A 21,513-nucleotide genomic window follows, 5' to 3' on the forward strand; every position below is an offset into this window, starting at 1 on the left:
TACACTTCAATTAATGAAGACTGGAACATTTTGGATTGTCTCCCATGATCTCACACACTCACACAGCATTAGTATCCCATGTCGGGTACTCTCTTAGACATTCTAGAGCAAAACAGAGTTCCCCACTCTTCTGACAAATGGACATAATAATAGAAAAAAAGGAAAAAAGAATCAAGACCTCTGACTGGGAACACCTTGGGCCACACACCAATCCTCTTGCCTCCACCCACTCATCATTACTTTTAAGACACACAGCAATAATTTTATGGAACATCAGAGTGAACAGCAAGATAAATTTTAAAAAATCTCTCTCTTTTTTAGGGCAAAACCAGAGGTTTCCTCAATATGATCACTTTTTCTACTCTCTTCGCAATATAGTTTTCCTATGTTCCTTCCTTCGTACTTCCATATACTACACAGGACTGTCATTATGGCTATACCTCCAAGAAGCATTTGAAAAGTCTTCCATAAAAGTTAACAAAGATCATTGTGACAATAATGACTCAACCAAAACTGAACAGCATCCCTGACTCTCCAGAGCTAGAGAGGGGGACAGCCTACAGCACGTTTCATTAAGATATATGACTGATAAAAGAGACCCAGGATTAGAGGAAATTATTTTAGTTCTTTAGAATAGCCCAGATATTTAGTCCACCTTGATAGTACAACCATCATCAGAAAGAGCAACAGATGGCAGGGGCAGGGCAAGAACAGGGGGAATGACTGTGAGGAGACACTGAGAACTGGACTAGATTTCAACCTCTAGCAATTCCTTCTGTCTTCAAAGCACTACACTATTATTATAATCAACAGTAGCAGACAACCTCAATACGTACTTAACTGATTTGAACACGCACACACACAAGAACGTTTTAAGAGAAGAGATGTAGTATGACAGAAGCAGAAGTGGAATTCAAGAATTCTGGGATCCTGGCCTTTCAACTCCATGTCCTTACCTACTAGTAACAGGACAAGAAACCAAACAAAAAATAAATCCTCCAGGAACATCATCAAAAGTGGCTGAGAGAGAATAAATCATCTGATGCAAAGACACTGAAACTGCTCTACAATAACTTATACTCTGTAACAACTAACAAAGAAGCTGTAGCTATTTTCATTTCAGAAGGAAAACTATAAAAGCAAAGTAACACATCTAGAACTACACAGCAAGTCGATTCTGAGTACATGTTCAGAAACCCTGTCTGACTCTATCCTTCCGAAGTACGATAGCTACCCTTTAGGTCAGAGAATTCTATCAGGTGTCTTAAAATGTTAACGCCTGATTTATAACAAAAGAAAAGAGAGTAAAATTCATACCTGGTGATAAAAGTCATCATCATCAAAGATTTCTTCATCCAAGTCCTTCAGGTGGGCATTGGCAGGGGCCTCAGGAAGGATCTCCTACATCAACGAGAAGGAAAGAGTGAATCCCAATGAGGTTACCAAAGTAATGCAGTGACTATAAAGAATGTGTAGAACTGTAAAAGCACTATCTTCCTTAAGATATAAAGAGCTCTTACAATTAAAGAACAAAAATAATGCCATTGAAAAATGGGCAAAACATTAATAGGCACTTGACAGAAAAAAACACAAATGCTCAATGGTTATATGAAAATATATTTAATCTCATTCTAATATATGCAAATTGAGATGAAAAAACATCATTTTTCACCTCTAAAACAGGCCATCTTCAGTAATGGAAAATACAGCAGCCTTTTTGAGGCAATTTTACAACATCTATCAGAATTTAAAATGCATATTCTCTTTAATATTTCCACTTCTAGAAGTGTATCCATATGTTCACATAAAAACAAAAATATATACATGCTCAGGAATGTTTCTTATAGCACTGTTTCTAAAACTAGAGAAAACATACATATCCACTGTTCAAATAAATTATAGTACACATCCACACAATGGAATACTATAGCCATTAGAAAAAATGAGGTAGATCTCTATGTAACAGCCTGGAAAAATATCTAGAATAATTTAGAAAGCTGTAAGATTTTATATATAATTTATATATTTATACACATATATATATCCATCCCATTTAGTTAAAAAAAATAGACATTTTTTGTTGTTGTTTTTTTGGCCATGTGGGCAGGCTATGTGGGATCTTAGTTCCCCAACCAGGGATCAAACCCATGCCCACGGCATTGGGAGCATGGGGTCTTAACCACTGGGCCAACAGGAAAGTTCTAAAAATCGTATTTTTATGAAAGTGTATGTGTTATACACGTGTGTGTGTGTGTGTGTGTGTCTGTCTGGGTCTGTGTAGAAAATACCTAAAAGCTTGTTACAACTACAAACATTGGTTAAACCTACGGAGTGGAATTTTCAGACTAGGGGATTTTACTTTTCATTTAAAATTCTTCTGAACTTAAGAAATACATATTAAGTATATATTTCTACTATAAATAAAAGAGTTTCCTTCAGACAGAAGAATCTGCCTATTCCAATTCTGAATCCTTTCCTGAAGCATATAAGCATGCAAAGGAAAGCCTAAAGTACACACTCAACTCAATATTAGTGCTTCTAAAGAAGACGCTTTAAAACTGAATTTTAAAAACTGAATTACAAATGCTTCTATGACCAGACTCATATCAAACTCAAAATTAAGAGAAGGCTATATACAAGTTAATAATAGCTTTATTCATTATTATTTTTTGTTTAGGAGAAGAGTGGCTTTATTTCTTTGCCAGGCAAAGGGGTAACACAGCAGGCTAGCACCTCAAGAACTGTGCCCCAATGGTTTCATTTTTTAAAAAACTTTCCCCTCCCACATCATCTCAGTTTCTCAAACAAAGCAGTGCTTCCCCCCAGCCCTTTCTTTTGTTTATTTCTTATACCCCAAGGAATACCTACAAGGAGGTGAGCAGATCGTCCAGTTAATTAGCCTCCTTTAGGAACTGCTCCCGTAATCACCATGCATCAGAGTCCTTACCGGCTGCCCTGGCAGACTCTCCGGGACAGGCTGGACTGCTGGTTCAGGTTTGCCAAGAACTCGGTAGACAGAACGCTTGGTCTGTGTCCTTCGAAGTAATCTTTCTTTGTCCATCAGAATATGATCGATCTGAGTCAAGATTGAGCGTTCAAAGGCACCAAAACCCTGCAACAATATCAACCGGTGTCAGATAACGCACAAAGTCTCTGCAGAAGCCAGCAACGTTGGTTTCTCTATCTTTCTGTGTCAGCAGACACAGACAATCCTCTTTCCAGGAGGGACTTTCGGTTAAAGGCTGAGTGTGTGAATGGCTGTGATTGTTCTCAGAAAAAAATTAAAAATTAGTCTTAAGCAGGTCACATTACTTTCCTATACCCAGAGATTAACTTTTGCTCCTTCAATATTAATTGTGGTAAAATCCGTTTCTTTAAGGTATTTTGTTTTTCCAACACTTACAAGGCCACCATTTCTAGACTTAAAACACTCCTCACTAATAAAGTTGAAAACCCACGCCTGAATGGTGTAAACCTCAGTGGTAGGAGTTCAGTAAATTTTTCCACAGAAATGACGGATGACTACCACATCAAGGCATCATCCATATAAGGGAGCTGTAGCTCCAATTTCTCACAGCCGCTTCAGGTTGCCACGACCTGCCTCACACACTCATACACACACACACACACACACACACACAGGCACCCACGCTTGCCTTCCCCAGTTTTCCAGAAGCCAGCTTGGTCTTATCGTGCCACTTCTGGAGTGTGCGGTTCCTGTAGACGGTGAAGTCGGCAAAGCGCTTCGCCATGAAGCTGGGGTACTCCTCCATCTCCAGCTTCCTCTTTGCCGGGCCCCTCTTCTGTGGCTTCTTCTTCTCCTCCTCTACGAGCTCTTCACCGTCACTGGAAATCTCTTCTTCACTGGAAAACCCAGTAAGAGTCCAGTGTAAATAAACGTTACCTGGGTAAAACCTAGGCCCACGTGCAGTCAGGAGTATTCTCTGGTGGCCCAGTGGCTAAGACTGCGCTCCCAAAGCAGGGGGCCCGGGTTTGACACCTGGTCAGGGAACTTGATACCATGTGTGGCAACTAAAGATCCTATGCAGCCAAACAAATTAAAAAAAATAATTTTTTTTAAAAGGGTATGGCTTTTTTTGTTGTAAGAGAGCATTCATGCAGTCAAACAAAATCTTCTGTACTTTTTCAAATAAATATAAAAATAGGTGGTTTCAAAAATATTTTTAAAAGGTAAGAAAACCATAAAAGTAAATGAGGTTGTTAAAAACAGTATTAGAAATGCACATGAACCAGGCCTATACTGTTATATACTGTTATACTGTTATAGGAGGGTCTTTAAAAATTAAACACATAATCATACTTTTATGACCTTAATCCCCAAATCAATAAGGGAAATATGTCTCTCTGTAACCAGTCATTCGGGAACGCTGAATAGTATTAGTTGAACCAAATGAAGAGGAGCAGAACGTAAAGAAAACTCAAAGCGATAGGCCACAGAACCCAAGCTAAACTGCAATGCCCTCAACCACCTGAGAACGTACCAGAGCCTCCAGTTAGAATGAGCTGCACTCTGTGGACTGCTGATCCCAACACACAGGAAGTGCTTCCTACACGTGAGCTCCTCTCCTCTGTCCTTCAAACTAACTCAGTGGAAAGGAGTGGAGCGGAAGAGAAGCGCAATGGAAAACAACAGGCAGGTACCACTTGCAGCAAGCTCAGCCAGAGGGAGAGGTCAAGGAGGGGGGTGACCCTTCATCAAATGTGATCATTTCACGAAGAGGAAAAAAAGGTTTATTCTGCTATTTTCCAAAATGTTTCCACCCGTCAAAATAACTGCTTCTTCCCTTACTAAAAAGTCGACGGTTGCAACTGGCAATTCCATGTACGTGCAACAAAGGGCTTCGTAAACATCAATTAAGCATTCATACTAAAAATGTGCTTTCACCAATAATTTCACTAGATCTAAAAAAGAAGGCAAGTTTGAGGAATTCCCTGGTGGTCCAGTGGTTAGGCCTCAGTGCTCTCACTGCCTGGGTTTGATCCCTGGTCGAGAAACTAAGATCCCATAAGCTGAGAGGTGCAGCCCCCTACCCCCAAAGGCAAGTTTTTTGCAGAAGCTTACAAAAGTAACTGGGCTTCCCAGGTAGCTCAGTGGTGAAGAATCCGCCTGCAATGCAGGAGACGCAGGTTGATCCTTGGGTCGGGAAGATCCCCTGGAGGAGGAAATAGCAACCCACTCCAGTATTCTTGCCTGGAGAATCCCATGGACAGAGGAGCCTGGCGGGCTGCAGTCCACGGGGTCACAAGAAAGTTGGACACAACCTAGCGACTGAGCATGCATGCATGCACAAACACAATTAGGCACAACTACACATAAAAATCCAAAAGAGAATTCCCAATTTATATGCCATCCTGGGCACCACTTAAATGTGAAAGGCTCTTTCTATTGAATAGTTCACTAGCATTAAGAAGTCTGATATCTTCTGGAAGGACCTGACTTTATAAACAGTGGGAAAATATTCAGATGAAAAGACAGCGATTCCATAGTTCCATTCCTCCTTACCTTTCTGCTTTGGGTTTTGTCCCATCTACGAGATACCTCGTGTCTGGGTACTGGAAAAGCAACTCCTCTTGGAGATCCACCAATGCCCTCAACAGTGCTTTAAGTGCCTTGTGACCTGGGAAATAAAGCAGAGAAAAGGAACAGTTAATTACCAACAGCGCTCCAAAGCAGGGGATGCCTCTGACGCCTGCCTCCTGAGTAGTACTGGCTGGGGCCAGGGTGGGTGTCCAGAACTGGCCGAGCCTAAGAACTCTCTGAATATACAGAATTTCTGAAAGGAAATTATAACAGTGCCTACCTCCTAGAGTCCTTGTGGAGAACAAGCAAGGAAACATGTGTAAGAAACTTAAAACATCTGCAATAAATTCTGAGTTCTTAAATTTACTAAGTTTGCCAAAACCCTTCCTTGTCTGTCATCATAAGCAATCATTTTCTTCCTCTGGTGTTGCCCTCTCAGTTATCTTTCCACAGGTTGCCCCTTGGATTATCCCTGTATCAACTGGTTCCTTAAGCAATACCTTCTCTTTTCCCCCCAGAAGCACAACTTACTCCTAGGATTCCTATCACCACCACCTCCCTTCCCTGAGAGATCTTCTCTGCCTCTGGTGTGAGCTGCCACCTCATTCATTCGATCTCTCAGCGTTTACCCTTATGGAAAGTTTCTGTTCACAAACACACACCCAAGTTAATGACTTCCTGTTCACAATACAGTCATCGCTCTGTATCCTCACGAGATTGGTTCCAGGGCCTCTCCCCCTGGGTAGCAAAAATCCACAGATGCTCAAGTCCCTTACTTATATCAAAGGGCCTAATTTGCATATAACCCATATCCTCACACATACTTCAAATCATCTCTAGATTACTTATAACAACTAGTATAATGTAAATGCTACATAAATTGTTATGAATATAATACAAATACTGTGGAAATGGTTGTCAGAGTACTGCAAATTTTTGGAACTTTCTGATATTTTTTTTTCTTTCCAAATATTGTTGGTTCAAAGTTGGCTGGATGCAGGGATGTGGAACCCCAGGCTCTGGGGCATCCAGTGTACTGAACTGTCTGTTGGAAATCTGCTCATCAGGTGCATGTTCTCACCCTGTTCTCCTCACAACCAACAGGATGTGTTCGTAATAAAGCTGGTCGGGATCAAGTGTAACGTCTATGACCAAGAGCATTCAGAATAAAAACTGGCTCTCTGAGAAAGAAACTCTTACCTTCCTTATCAGCATAATCCTACTAATCCTACTAAAGGGGCTAACTAGACACTGATAATTACTAGTTATGTTTTGATAGCACCCAGACATCTCTTTATAATCAAACTCTCACATTTCCAGCAACTAAGAAAATCTCCACTTGGATGCTCCATCACTCCCTCAAACATACCATGTCAGAAACAAAAGTCTTTTCTTCCAATCCAATACTTCTCCTTTCTCTGCTTCTCTCGTTTCTGTTTAATTTTCATAGGCGATCACTGACATTTTGGTGCCAGTATTCAGTATATTTGATCAGTGGCTAAACCCTGTGTTTTCCACACATATTATCACTAAGAGTTGTCCATTTGTTTCTGGCTGTGCTTCTATCAGTCCTTCCCTCTTTCCCTTAAGGAAACGTAACCTTCTTTCAAGCGTCCTGACTCTCACTTAGCAGACCCTACATTCATTTCTCGGGCTTCATTTCATTCATTCATTTTGTGGCTCATCGGTAAAGAATGTGCCTGCAATGCAGGAGACCCGGGTTCGATCCCTGGGTCAGGAAGCTCCCCTGGAGGAGGGCATGGCAACCCACTCTAGTATTCTTGCCTGCAGAATCCCATGGACAGAGGAGCCTGGCGGGCTGCAGTTCGCAGGGTCCATAGAGTAGGAGACGACTGAAGCGACTAAGCAGCAGCAGCAGCACATTCATTTCTGTTTCACCTTCCAGACTAACCAGCTCACACAAACTTCCGTTTATCTGATTTTTATAAATTTGATTCTAACTCTTCTGCTTCTACTTTGTCCAGCCTGAGTAACTTCCTCACTATTTTGCATCCCAACCTACTTTATCACTGGGACACCAACACATGACTCAGACCAGTTCTCCAAACAGATCATGCTGTAGCATCCCATTTCACTGTAAGGCTAAGAGCTTACCTGAGAAAGCCCCCCTGGATTGGTCAGAAGGAACTCAGTGACCTAACAGCTACTTTGCATTCCTCCAATAACCTGCATATAAGACTATATAAATACAACTTCCCTGTTTATAAGTAGCATAAGATCCTTGATCATTTATCATTTATAAATTCCACATTCTAATCCTTTTATAATCAGTACGTATCCATATCACTTGGGAGGACCTGCAATCTCTGAAGAAATCCAAAATGCCTTTTGTTCCAATCCAAGATTCTCAACCCGTTGCTCTGAATCTTAACAAAACTTTCCACCGAATATAATGATAAAAAATTATTCTCAAGAAGAAAAAATAATACAGAATTATTCCTCTGATAGTTTTGGGGAAACGGATTAAGTATAAATAGATGAGAAGTAGTCAAGAAGAAAAAAAAGGATAAAGACATAACAATTTTTTCTTTTTTAGGTCACATCACACAGCATGCATGATCTGAGTTCCCTGAGCAGGCATCAAACCTGCACCCTCTGCATTGGAAGGACAGAGTCTTAACCACTGGATCACCAGAGAAGTCCTAGACGTAACAATTTCAAAGACAAGAATTACTTTAAAGTCTAAATGTGCTAAGCATGTAACTTCCCAGACGGCTCAGCCAGTAAAGAATCTGCCTTCAATGCAGGAGATACCAGTTCTATCCCTGGATCAGGAAGCTTTCCCTGGAGAAGGAAATGGCAACCCACTCCAGCATTCTTGCCCAGAGGATCCCATGGACAGTGGAGCCTGGCAGCTACAGTCCATGGGGCCTCAAAGAGTCGAACACGACTGAAGCAATGTAGCACACGTGCACAAGGTAAGCGTGTAACTGGAATAATGCAAAAGTGTGTGTGTGTGTGTATGTACAGAAAATAATTACAATAGTGAGGAAAGCAAAGAATAAAAATGGCAACTACAAACACTATGTTACCGACAGTGAGCACCTATGAAAACAGCTGAGAATTATAAACAGAGAGCCCATAACAGCTAAGGTTCTGAAAGTATATTACAGCAAGAAACTTAAGAAAATAGGAGAGACACTAACACTTGTAAGGAAGCCCATGAAAACAGAAATCTCATCTCATCCCAATTCTATGCAAGTATGAACCACTGTTTTTCCTCCTTTTCTAGAAACAGCTATTTGTTAAGATAGCCCATGTTCTCCAAAGTGAAACCACAAATCAATTTTGCATCTGCAAAGTGGTCCTCAAAATTCCCAAACTAAATCTTGAAAATATTAGGCTATGCAAAATAAGCCAGTTGCAAACGAACATATATTGTGTGATTAAGCTTATAGGAGGAATGTAAAACTACAGGCACACTCACAGACAAAAAACAGAAGAGTGGCTGGGGAGAGGCGGGGATGGGGGCTCACTGTTTAATGCGTACAAAGTTTCAGCTTGAGAGCTTGAGATGATAAAAAAGGTTCCGGAATGGACAGTAGTGATGATGGTGGCAGGACAAGGTGAATGCACTGGCGACTGAGCTGTACTCTTTAAAATGGTTAAAAACAGTCAATTTTATGCCATATATATTTTACCACAATTTTTAGAAATACTTAACTAACTCCTAAGGCTGAAGTAATAATATCTCTACCTCCCCAGTCTATCTCTACACAGAGGGCCTAGTCTGAAAGAACAACGGAATGTTATTCAGCCTTAAAAAGGAGGGGAATTCTGTCACATGCCACAACATGGATGAGCCTTGAGGATACTGTGCGAAGTGAAATAAGTCAGTCACAGAAGGACAAATATTGTATCATCCCACTTATCTAGAGTATCTAGAGTAGTCTAATTCATAAAAACAGAGAGGAGAATGGTGCATGTCAAGGGTTGGGGGGAGAGAGAAATGAAGAATTGGTGTTTACTGGGTACAGGGTCTTAATTTCACAAAATCAAAAAGTTCTGGTGATTGGATGTACAACAATGTAAATATACTTAACACTATTGCACTGTACACTTAGAATGGTAATTTTCATGCTATGTATCTTTTTGCCACAATAAAAAATAATTATAAGAACAGGAAAAACAAGTACCTGTCCCTTACTTCCTCCAGGTTACCACGTGTCCATGATCTAAAATAGGAGATCAAGAACCATGCAGAGAAGCAGCTGCAAAGCAGTCCATAACGTTTACGGCTGCTTGCCCCCAACAAGCAAGTCATAATTTGACTCTCACATGTAACATAACCAAGAATTGTGAAAACATCCAACACAGAGACTACTACTTTTAAGGGCCACTTTCAAGTAGCTATACAAGCCCTTTTATTTTGTTCAAGTCAGTTTAAAAAAATCCATTGCAGATATATTAGACAGCATATCAATCCAACGAGAAGGCAGAGAGCCAATATCAGTAAATCAAAGTGTGCCTTTCTGTTAATACTCTCTCATACGTCGTCATTTTATACACCCCTTCACCCAGTCAGAAAGTAGCCCTGAAGTACTTAAGCTCCATTCAGGGATAGCAACACCATGCATCAAAGTGTCAGGAGACCTACCAGCGATGAAATCTGTAATTCTGTGCTTCTAACCACCACCACCGCCCCCCCCTCCAAAAAAAAGTTTATCAAAGTCAAATCATCAGTGGTCAATACATGGACAGCCTCCTGTAAAGAGATTTAGAAGCCAGAACCCAATTCTCATTTCTTTGCAGTATTACGGTCACATTTCCTTCCAGTGAAGTTTTATGTAAAACCTGAAGAAACAATGAGCAATCCTCTGCTGGACGCGGCAGGCCCCCTCGAAGCCACAGTTGACCAGGGTGAGGAAAGACACTCTCCTGAAGGCTCAGGTCCCACAGTGAGTTCTTCCCAGCCCCAGACAAAAATGAACCAAACCAAAGAACTCTATCACTCATACAAAGTTGAATTCCGTTTGTTCAGCCCTATGAATGATCGAGGGAATGGAATCAACACTTTCTAATTCACCTCTAGTTTCTCTGCCAAAGTTCAAAGCTAAGAAAAGCAGCAGAGATACACATATACTTTCTTCTCTCTCCCTCCTGGCACGTGGCCACAAAATAAACGGAGACTGCCAAGGACATATATGTTTATTTTGTCCTACCTGGTCCATTTCCAGAGGCCTTTGCCTTAAGAGGAGATTAAGAAGGACACATGACTGACATTATTACCAAGACTCAATCTAAGCACCCGGGCACCAGCCTTAGAAACAATTTCCCAAGTGAAGAATAAAATGGAAAGAGTATTTTACTGAGGTCTAGGAGCCCTGGATTTTAACAGAAACTATCCCTAACTAGTCATTTTCCACTGAATGGACCCCCCCATTTAATCTCTTCGAGTCTCAATGATCTCATCTACACCATGCAGATAATCCTTTGCCTGGTTATCTTGCAGAACTAAGGCAAAAAATAACAAATGCTTGTATATATTAAGGTATGCTGCAAATGTTTAAATGCTATAAAATAGAAAGTATATTACTATCACAAAATCGGCATCTTTCACACAGCGAAAATCTTGGGCTCTGCTTGCTGTGATCTACAGTGCCAAGACAACTCGTATTCATACATTCCCACACTAAGTATTCATTTACATGCTGCCCATACGCAAGCATTCTATATATAAAATGTCACCAATCTAAAAACCATTTTCACCTAACAGCTTTATTTTTTTCCTTGATTCATCTAGGCTGTTCAACATAAACAAAACTGGAGGCAGAGAATAAGTTTGGACATGGGCACACAGTTCGTTAATTAGATTATAAACCAGTAAGTAAAACTTCTGGGGCGGAGATGGAGGGCAACAGGGACAGCAAATGTATAAAGTAAAATAAAGCTCAGCTTATCAGTTTTTAAATATCCACACCATTGTTTTTAAAGCAAACATGCAAACATACAATTATTTATGTGCGAGTATATATAAACGCCTACATTCCTCTTATTCCCGGATATATACATTAAGCTAGAAGATACAGATTGCAAGAACAGTTTTCCCCCCACTTCTTCCAAAGTAACTCTAGAACTACAGCTAAACTATAGGTCAAAATGACACATGCTGTATTGGCCTGAGAACAATACTTTTCATTCAAATCCACACAAGCCTGCCACTTGCACTAGTCATCCCCGGCAATTAATCCCCCCAGAAAGACGTTTGATTAAATCTTTTCAAGCAAATCCTTTGCTTTGCTTTTGTTAGTTCACTTCTTGTCAACATCTATTAAAATATGCCTTTAATTCTCCCACAATCTTAAAAAACACCGATTCCACTGTCTTCAACTTTAATCAACTGTATGGCCGGCATTTTTCATTTCATAATAACGTGCTGCTTGGAATTCAAGAGGCAGGCCCGGCATCAATCATCTGGTAAGAATTTTTCCACTGCAATAAATATGCAAATGAGGAGAGCCAGTCAGTCGTATTTCAGGCCCGACTTGCTAGTGTTTTAAAAAAGACACAAATTTATTAATTGCCGGTGGCCAGAGGAATCCTATTACTTTGGGCATTGATTACAAAGCTGTGTGAGTGATTATTGTGCAACTCGCGGGCTACCCAGGCATGAGGAAAAATTATTAAAGCAAGGCAGAGATTATCAACTCGGAATAACAATAAGCCTTAACATTTAGGCCCTAACTTCTTCAACAAAGAACTACGTGAAGGCTCCACTGTATCGTAATTCCGAATTCTGTCAGTATTACTGTTTGGGCTTGTTCTATATTCCAAAAGCAGGGTGGCGTTACCACTAAGACAGAGCACTGCAGGTTACAGATTCCTTAACACCCACCATGTGGATGAGTCGCTACCATTTCCAACGTGAGCCCAAGTAGAATCTTTATACATTCATGTAGGTGTACACACATATAGATGTGTCGTGGTTGTTTTTGTTTAGTTGCTAAGTCGAGTCCAACTCTGCAGCCTCGTGGACTGTAGCCTGCCAGGCTCCTCTGTCCATGGGATTCTCCAGGCAAGAATACTGGAGTGGGTTGCCATTGCCTCTTCCAGGGGATCTTCCTGACCCAGGGATTGAACCCATGTCTCCTGTCGCTAGGAACGGGCACATACATACCCCCTGGTTTAGAGAAATGACTGTGCTCTTAGGAGGACCGTCATTTTGACTGGAATAGCAGAAGGAGTTCTGTCCCACTGTGTTGGTTGGTTGTGTGAACCAAAAGTAGGATTTTTTTTCTTTTATTTTTATGGCACAAAATCACCACCAGGATAACTTTTCAAAGCAGGGCATGGGGACTTATATTCTAAAATCATGACAACTAAACCAAAGGCAGCCTTGGGTTTTCTGACCTCGTGGGGCCCCACAACAGAAGGCACACAGCCTGTGCAGGGGTCTGTGGCGGAAATGATTTGATGGGCTAATTCTGAATGCAAAGTGTTTTTGTGAGAAACATTCAACGCAAGACCTTTTAAATCAAATAAGAAAGAGGACTCGGTGGACAAAATTTATTTTTTTTCTCTTAAGAGAATGATGTGGGGAATTGGGGAGTAAGTGGAAGTTGAAATAAGAGAGAGATGGAGAGACAGAGGATAAAATATGCTGGGTGAGCCCCTTCACAGAAAGAAACCAAAAGGAAAAAATCCTTCCCATTTTACATTACTGCCATCCTAAGTAACATGATAGATAGTGTGCGTTTGAGTTCTGTGGAGGGACATCCCACTCAAGCTGTAATTTCTGACCAGGCATGAATTTATAAGGGAGGGAAAAGAATTGCAGAATTTCGTAGGTTTCCCTGAATGCTCTCTCAAATACCTTGATGAAGTGTGTCAATAAATCCTTAAAAAGCCCTACAGGACACAGCAATCTGACTGATCAATGGACTTCCCGAAATCTACTAGCTACCTTCCATTTCACTGTTCCTAGACAACCTCCATTGTTCCAGAGGACTTCTCTGAAAAGGGAAATTTATTTTTCCCCTTTAAACGGAAAAGGGGAAATGCTCAGAACATGAGGTACTTAAAATCCAAGTTTTATTTACAAGGAACTGTTTATAAACTGTCTAATAGGAGTCACCCAGGGAAGCTGTGGATATTTTCCTTTTTATCTGATACACTTTTGAACTGTGAATATTTTGATATCACGTATTACACTACTGATTTAAAATACAGTTAAAGTTTAAAGTAAACTCTGAAGTAAAGAAATGTATTAAAAATAAAATTAGGACCACAGTGCAAGTAACCTTCTGTTTCATAATAGTTTGATCCTTTCATATTAAAAAAGCCTTTAAATAAAAAGCCTTTTAGGTAGTGAAATGTCCTGAGCCAAGTGCCCAAAGTCTCTGTACCGAATGGGTCTGGAGACAGGGATTCCCATGCAGTTAATCCTTTCTCTCCCAGTATCCTTCACATCACTGCTACAACACATATTGTGCTGCGTATGCTATAAGCTCCTTAAGACACAGGGTGCATACCGTCACCCTAGCAGCTAGCACACCATTTTGGCCATGAAAAGCCCTCTACAAATATTTCAGTTCCAGAGAAATGATGCCCAAATCAGATGAAAGAACATCTAACTACACTGCCATTTCCAAATCTGGATGCTGACAAAATGTGGACTCCCTGTTTGCTGTTTTCAATACTATGTGTCCTCAGTAAACCGCCCTTCTGTCAATGGAAGGAAGGTAATCGAACTTAACTTCTCCCTCATTTGAACATGTCAGATTTCAGAACTTACATACCTGAAACTAATTAGCAATTTTTGTTAGGCATGTTACAATGCACTCCCATGAAACTGTCATTATTGCCACTTGAATAAACTGAAGCCCAGGAAATAAAAGGCTGATGACTTTTATTTTTATATAAAAGACAGGGACTTCCCTGGTAGTCTAGTGGCTAAGACTTTGTGGTTGCAATGCGAGGGGTTGAGGTTCGATCCCTGGCCAGGGAACTAGCTTCCCACGTGCTACAACTAAGAGTTTGCATGCTGCGACTAAAGATCCTGCAGGCTGCAACTAAAACCCAGCACAGCCAAATTCAATCACTAAAAAAACCCAAGAAAGTAAAAGATTATGTTATTTAAGTCCCTTTTAATATTAGTGAGGGTAAGCATTGTTTATTTATCAACCTAAAAATGAAACACGTTGAGAGGTTGCTTTCATGTAATAACATTTAAATGATGCTTTAACAGCAGTTTACCTATCCCCACACCTCGCTGTGAATGTCCTGAGGCAGAGACTGAACTGCTCAGCCTTGGCAAACTGGGTGCTGGCAAATGGCAGACTCCAGGTTATTGAATGAATAACTGAAGAAAAATGAGGTCTTAATATTTTTCCTGGCATGTACTTTGTGTGTGCACTTTAAATCTCCAAAGAACTTACTACAAGTGTGTGTGTGTGTGCGTGCTAAGTCATCTCAGTGACTATTAAGTATGAAGTGAAGTGAAGTTGTTCAGCCATGTCCGACTCTGCAACCCCACGGACTGCAGCCTACCAGACTCCTCCCATGCGATTTTCCAGGCAAGAGTACTGGAGCGAGTTGCCATTTCCTTCTCCAGAGGATCTTCCCCATCCAGGGATTGAACCCCAGTCTCCTGCATTGTACGCAAACGCTTTACCATCTGAGCCACCAGGGAAGTCTGACTATAAGTATAGTACCAGTATTTATTTACATAACCCTTTTATGAAGAGGGAAACAAATACTGTGGCCATGGAGCTATAACCTAGGAAAAAACTATTACCACCATTAAAATTAAAAGCTAACACGTATTAAGGACCTACCAAGTACCAGGCAATAACCTGAGCACTTTTCATGTATTAACTTATCTAAGTCCTCATGACAATCTTTTCAGGTGGGCACTATTATTATATCACCATTATACAGATAAAAGAAATGAACACTACTACAAGCTTTAAAAAAGAAACTGCAAACAATAAAATAAATAAAAGAAACTGCACATTTTTCATTTTCTAGATCAATGTACCCATATGGGTTATGTATCTAAACCAACTGGGAGACAAAGTGACAGGAAATTTTCAATTCCAAAAAAATGACATAACTAACTATCCTCCTCAGTTACCACAGCACAATTAAAAAAAAAAATTAGTGAGTTTCTGTTAAAATATTGTATCTAGATTTGATTCTCACAGTTGAAAAAAACAAAGTAGAGAAACTAAACAAGGCCTCCTAGATCATACAGATGAAAAGCAGGTCCTGTAAGGCAAGATATAAGAATATTTGCTTAACCTGAAAAGGAAGATGCTAAGAAACGGATTAACAGTCTCCAAAATTCAAATGGCCAAATACATTAAAAAAAAATTGCTCAGCCTCACTTAAAAAGAAAACATTACATTGTGATAGTTTTCTGATAGTGCTTGATGTCTGCAAGATAAGTGTTTAATTAGCACAACAGATCCAGAAAGCAACTTGGCAAAATGTATCAAAGTTGTACACTCACACACCTCCTGACCCTATGATTCTACTTCTAGAAATTAATCCTAGAGAAATAATCAGATAAGAAAGCAAAAAGATGTGTACAAAAATGTTATTTGTTTCAGTTCAGTTCAGTTGCTCAGTCGTGTCCGACTCTTTGCGACCCCATGAACTGCAGTGCACTTCTGTCCATTACCACCTCCCTGTCCATTACCAACTCCCGGAGTTCACCCAAACTCATGTCCATCGAGTCGGTGATGCCATCCAGCCATCTCACCCTCTGTCGTCCCCTTCTCCTCCTGCCCCCAATCCCTCCCAGCATCAGAGTCTTTTCCAATGAGTCAGCTCTTCTCATGAGGTGGCCAAAGTACTGGAGTTTCGGCTTTAGCATCAGTCCTTCCAAAGAAATCCCAGGACTGATCTCCTTTAGAATGGACTGGTTGGATCTCCTTGCAGTCCAAGGGACTCTCAAGAGTCTTCTCTAACACCACAGTTCAAAAGCATCAATTCTTCAGTGTTCAGTTTTCTTCACAGTCCAACTCTCACATCCATATATGACCACAGGAAAAACCATAGCCTTGGCTAGACAGACCTTTGTTGGCAAAGTAATGTCTCTGCTTTTCAACATGCTGTCTAGCTTGGTCATAACTTTTCTTCCAAGGAGTAAGCATTTTTTAATTTCATGGCTGCATTCACCATCTGCAGTGATTTTGGAGCCCAGAAAAATAAAGTCTGACACTGTTTCTCCATCTATTTACCAGGAAGTGATGGGACCAGATGCCATGATCTTCGTTTTCTGAATGTTGAGCTTAAAGCCAACTTTTTCACTCTCCTATTTCACTTTCATCAAGAGGCTTTTTAGTTCCTCTTCACTTTCTGCCATAAGGGTGGTGTCATCTGCATATCTGAGGTTATTGATATTTCTCCTGGCAATCTTGATTCCAGCTTGTGCTTCTTCCAGCCCAGCGTTTCTCATGATGTACTCTGCATATAAGTTAAACAAGCAGGGTGATAATATACAGCCTTGAAGTACTCCTTTTCCTATTTGGTTAGCACTGTTTATAATAGGTAAAAACAGGCAAACATCTTAAGTGCCCATTTACAGGGGATTGGTTAAATCAATTTAGTTTACCCAGATAACTTTCTGGGTAGCTGCTGAAAAGGATAAGTATACATAGAATTTGGTTTGAATACACTAAACCATAAATACTTTGAGGGATAACTGAAGTAATTTGAGCACAAAGTGGACATATTATTTAGGACTGCTAGAAAGTATTGATTTGGTTAGATGAGATGATAGTGCTATGTAAGAAACGGTCTTATTTTTTTAGAGCCATTTACAGAAGTGTTTAGAAGCAAAATGACATGCTGATGATTACTTTGAAGTACTTTAGGAAAAAGAAAATGAAAATAAAGATAGCATTTTTTAAAAGAAAGAACAGGTAAGACATATTTATCAACATGAGAAGATGGTTCTAGTTCAATGTATCCATATGATCTCATTTATAGTTTACAAAAATTTAAAACTGACATAAAGTATCCAGAAGAATAGGGCTTCCCTGATGGCTCAGATGGTCATTCAAGAATTCGCCTGCAATGAAGGAGACCCAGGTTCAATCCCTGGGTTGGGAAGATCCCCTAGAGAAGGGAATGGCAGCCCACTCCAGTGTTCTGGCCTGGAGAACCCCATGGACAGAGGAGTCTGTCTGGCTACAGTTCATGGGGTCGCAAAGAGTAGGACACAACTGAGCAACTAAACACACACATATGTGGAAAGATATACACCAAACTTCTAGAGACAGTTCTCTGTGAAGAGCACTAAAAAGGACTTTCACAGTCTCTGTTACATATTTCAGAACTGTAAGGTCACAAGGGGAAGGATAATCAGCACTGTTTGAAAAAAAATGGTTGGTTGTTTTTTTTTTTTACTACAAACAAACTTCACTTCTATAATTTTCTTTAAAAACTGATTAAAATGAAATAAGGACTTCCCTGGCGGTCCAGTGGTTAAGACTCCATGCTTCCATTGCTGGCAACGTGGGCTCAATCCCTGGTTGGGAAACTAAGATTCCACATGCAGTGCAGCACAATCAAAATACAATACAATTTAAAAAAAGACTAAATAAATAAATTCAAGAATACAAAGAGGTCTTCTGAGGTAGATATAATTCTTCCTATCAACAAAATAATCGAATGAAAAGAAACAGATTAAAATAAAAGCAGGAGAAATTAGAAGTGGCCATATATTTGACTGACAAGGAAGACCACACATCCTTAGAACTAATTTAAAATTTTCCCAGATGGTCCAGTGGTTAAAAATCTGCCCATCAATGCAGGGGAGCCAGGTTTGATCCCTGGTCGGGGAACATCCCACATGCCAAGCAACAACTTGGCCAATGGGTCACAACTACTGAGCCTGTGCTTCCCAACAAGAGATGGCACCACAATGAGAAGCCCGAGCATCATAACAAAGAGTAGCCCCTGCTCACGGCAAGTGAGGAAAGCCCGAGTGCAGCAATGAAGACCCAATACAACCCCAAAAATAAGAAAAAATTTCAAATAACAATATAAACATAAAATAAAGTTAAGAGTTTCCCTGCATGATTCACAAAAGAAATACCAAGGGCCAATGAATGAAAGAAAACTATTTACCCTCATTAAACACTGGGAACTGTAAATTTTTTAAAATGTAAATTAAAAAAAGCAGAGACCATTTTCCACCTATCAAAGTGATAAAGATAAAATAACACTGTAATACCCAATGTTGATAAGGATAAGGGAAACTGACATTCATATAAAGAAGGTGAGAATGGGAACTGATTCAACTTTTCTGGAGGGCAACTTGGCCATAAAGATCAAATGCCTTAAGACTGTATATATCCTCGGAACACATACTAATTCCACATCTAGAAATTTATTTTATGAAACAAAGTAATCACAGATGTGAGTAAAGATTTACTAACAATAATGTTTACTGCATTATTTATAAAGATGAAAAACTGGAAACAATCCAAATGTCCAACAATAAAGAACTAGTTAAACTACCCACATGATGGAAAGTCTATGCTGCCATTAAAAATAATGCTGTAGAACAATATTTAATGACATGGAAAAATACTCATGATCTCTGTTAAGTAGAATAAAATAGACTGCAAAACAGAATATAGAACACTGTTCCACTTCTGTCCTAACTATACACTCACGGCGGGGAAGAAAATTAGAAAATCTTTATACCATATACCAAAATTTTAAAAGTACAGAACTCTACTGCTCAGACCGAGGAAGAATATTTCCTTACTTTCACTTGACCATTTTCTAAATTTTATATAATGAATATGTAGCACATATATAATAAGAAAAACACATTTGTCTATTTCTTCATCACTTAAAAAAAGCTTACGTGTGTAAGGGGAGGGAGTGGATCAGATGATTAACCAAGGGCCCTCCTAACTCTCTACTGAAAAAGTATCTTCAGAAAAATTGAAGGTTACATTCACTACTCACTCTACGCCTTCTGTCTTATTACAAATTCATCTCCATATCTCTCCTGCCTTAATTCCTTTAAGCTTTGGCACTTTATCTATTCCCTCATAGTTTCTTTTAAAGGGGGGTGGGGGGAGGAACACTGTTTAGCATTAAACTATGTGCACAGTGATGGCCTAGAGCAGAGGTTGCGAAGCAAAACACATCTCTTACTGGCTTTGCCTCTGACTGTGTGACCTTGATCAGGTCACTCCAACCTCTTAAAGAGTTGATTTCTTTTTCTGTACAACACAGTTATATTTCACAGGCTGCAGAGAGAACTAAATGAGAATGAGAACTAAATGAGATATTGATAAAGAACTTCATAGGGACTTCTCTGGCGGTCCAGGGGCTAAGACTCCATGCTCCCAATGCAGGAGGCCCGGGTTCAATCCCTGGTCAGGGAACTAGAGCCTGCAAGTTACAACTAAGACCTGGTGTAGTCACATAAATAAACAAATGTTTTAAAAAACAACACAGTGCATGGGGCAGAGTGCCAATTAACAAATGGGAGGTATTTTTATTATTTTTACAGGACAGAGGCATCTAGCATTGCACCCGCACAATAAAACATCAAGATAGAAGTAAATTAATCACCCTGATCCTCACAATGTCACTTTTGATTTCTTTTCACTCATGCTCTTCTCTTCTATCGCATGAGTCTACTGAAGTCACCAGAAATGCTTTCTAATTATTTGAGTTAGCACAGCTGTCTCTGCCCTCCCTCCAAACCCTCACCACTGCTGACATGGATGTAGTATGGACTCTGTGCCATCTTAAGGATGTAAGAATCTTTAAGATGATCTGAACAGCCTCTCTACCTGTAAAACTTTTCCTTGCACAAGAGTGTGAACAGCTAGTAAAAACTCTTCTTAAAATAGCACCATTTTGGATTTAGCCAGAGGCAGATTTACTCAACCGCCTCAAGAAAAACAGAATCTGGTAGATCTGAGACTAAACGCCAAGCACAATAATCAATATTACATGAGAGCTCATTAAAAATTACCAAAGAACTCACACTAAAGTCAGGTGCAGTCCAAGCATAACAAACATTCGAAGCAACTCATATGTGCAAACTTATTCGCGGACAGCTAATAACACACCTCTTGGTGTGTCAGCAGTAAAGAATCTGCCTGTCAATGCAGGAGATGTGAGCTCAATTCCTGGGTGGCGAAGATCCCCTGGAGACGGAAATGGCAACCCACTCCAGTATTCTTGCCTGGGAAATCCCATGGACAGAAGAGCCTGGCAAGCTGTAGTCTATGGAGTCACAAAGAGACAGATAACGACTTAGCGACTTAATGACAACACTAAATATAATAATGATGAGAGAATTATATCTTAAAGGTATTGTGACAGAATGACTTTCTCTAAAAAAAATGTATAAGTAACAATAGTTGGTGAGGAAATGGCAACCCACTCCAGGATTCTTGCCTGGAGAATGCCGGGACAGAAGAGCCTGGAGGGCTACTGTCCATGGGGTTGCAAAGAGTCAGAAACCCCACTGAGCAACTAAACAACAAGAGCATAATAGCCTTTTCTTCCCCCATACCACCTTCTCCCCAGTCTCTTCTCCTTGTCAAATGTCCATTAACATTTAATGGAAAGAGAAGTATAGCAAAGAAAATATATAAATATTAAAATGTCTGGAAGAATACACACCCCCACCCTATTGTTTTATCTAGGAAGGAGGAAGAGGGATTTGGGAGAGTGGAAGAACTTTCAACTTATTCTTTTACCTACATCTCCACTGTTTTGCCTTTTTTTTTTTTTTTACAGTGAAGATTTTATATATACCTTATATATACAAAGATATATGTAAAGAGTTTACATATATAATGTAATGGAAGAGTAGTAAAAGGACAAATTAAATTAAGTCTCATAAAATCCCTAACAAGTTTCATAAATACCAGGGGAAAAAGAATGTCTCCACTAATTCAAAAAATGCTTTGCAGCTTCTCATAAGTACTTTTAAAGATGGACTAGCTACTCCTGGGGAA

The 21,513-nt window shown here is 39.9% G+C and overlaps 1 protein-coding gene across 1 annotated transcript in view; it reads right to left on the reverse strand.

The window, feature by feature from the left end:
• The window catches only part of AATF (apoptosis antagonizing transcription factor), a 108,450-nt gene that overhangs the window by 62,162 nt on the left and 24,775 nt on the right, over nucleotides 1-21,513 (reverse strand). The window contains exons 5-8 of the mRNA XM_040244116.1: nucleotides 5,525-5,639; nucleotides 3,657-3,864; nucleotides 2,948-3,112; nucleotides 1,318-1,401 (exon numbers count right to left, since the gene is read on the reverse strand). Coding sequence (XP_040100050.1) covers nucleotides 1,318-1,401; nucleotides 2,948-3,112; nucleotides 3,657-3,864; nucleotides 5,525-5,639 — 572 coding nt within the window. The remainder of the gene's footprint in view (nucleotides 1-1,317; nucleotides 1,402-2,947; nucleotides 3,113-3,656; nucleotides 3,865-5,524; nucleotides 5,640-21,513) is intronic.

The sequence above is a fragment of the Oryx dammah genome, unplaced genomic scaffold, assembly GCF_014754425.2.
Source record: "Oryx dammah isolate SB20612 unplaced genomic scaffold, SCBI_Odam_1.1 HiC_scaffold_8, whole genome shotgun sequence".
Lineage (NCBI taxonomy): Eukaryota > Metazoa > Chordata > Mammalia > Artiodactyla > Bovidae > Oryx > Oryx dammah.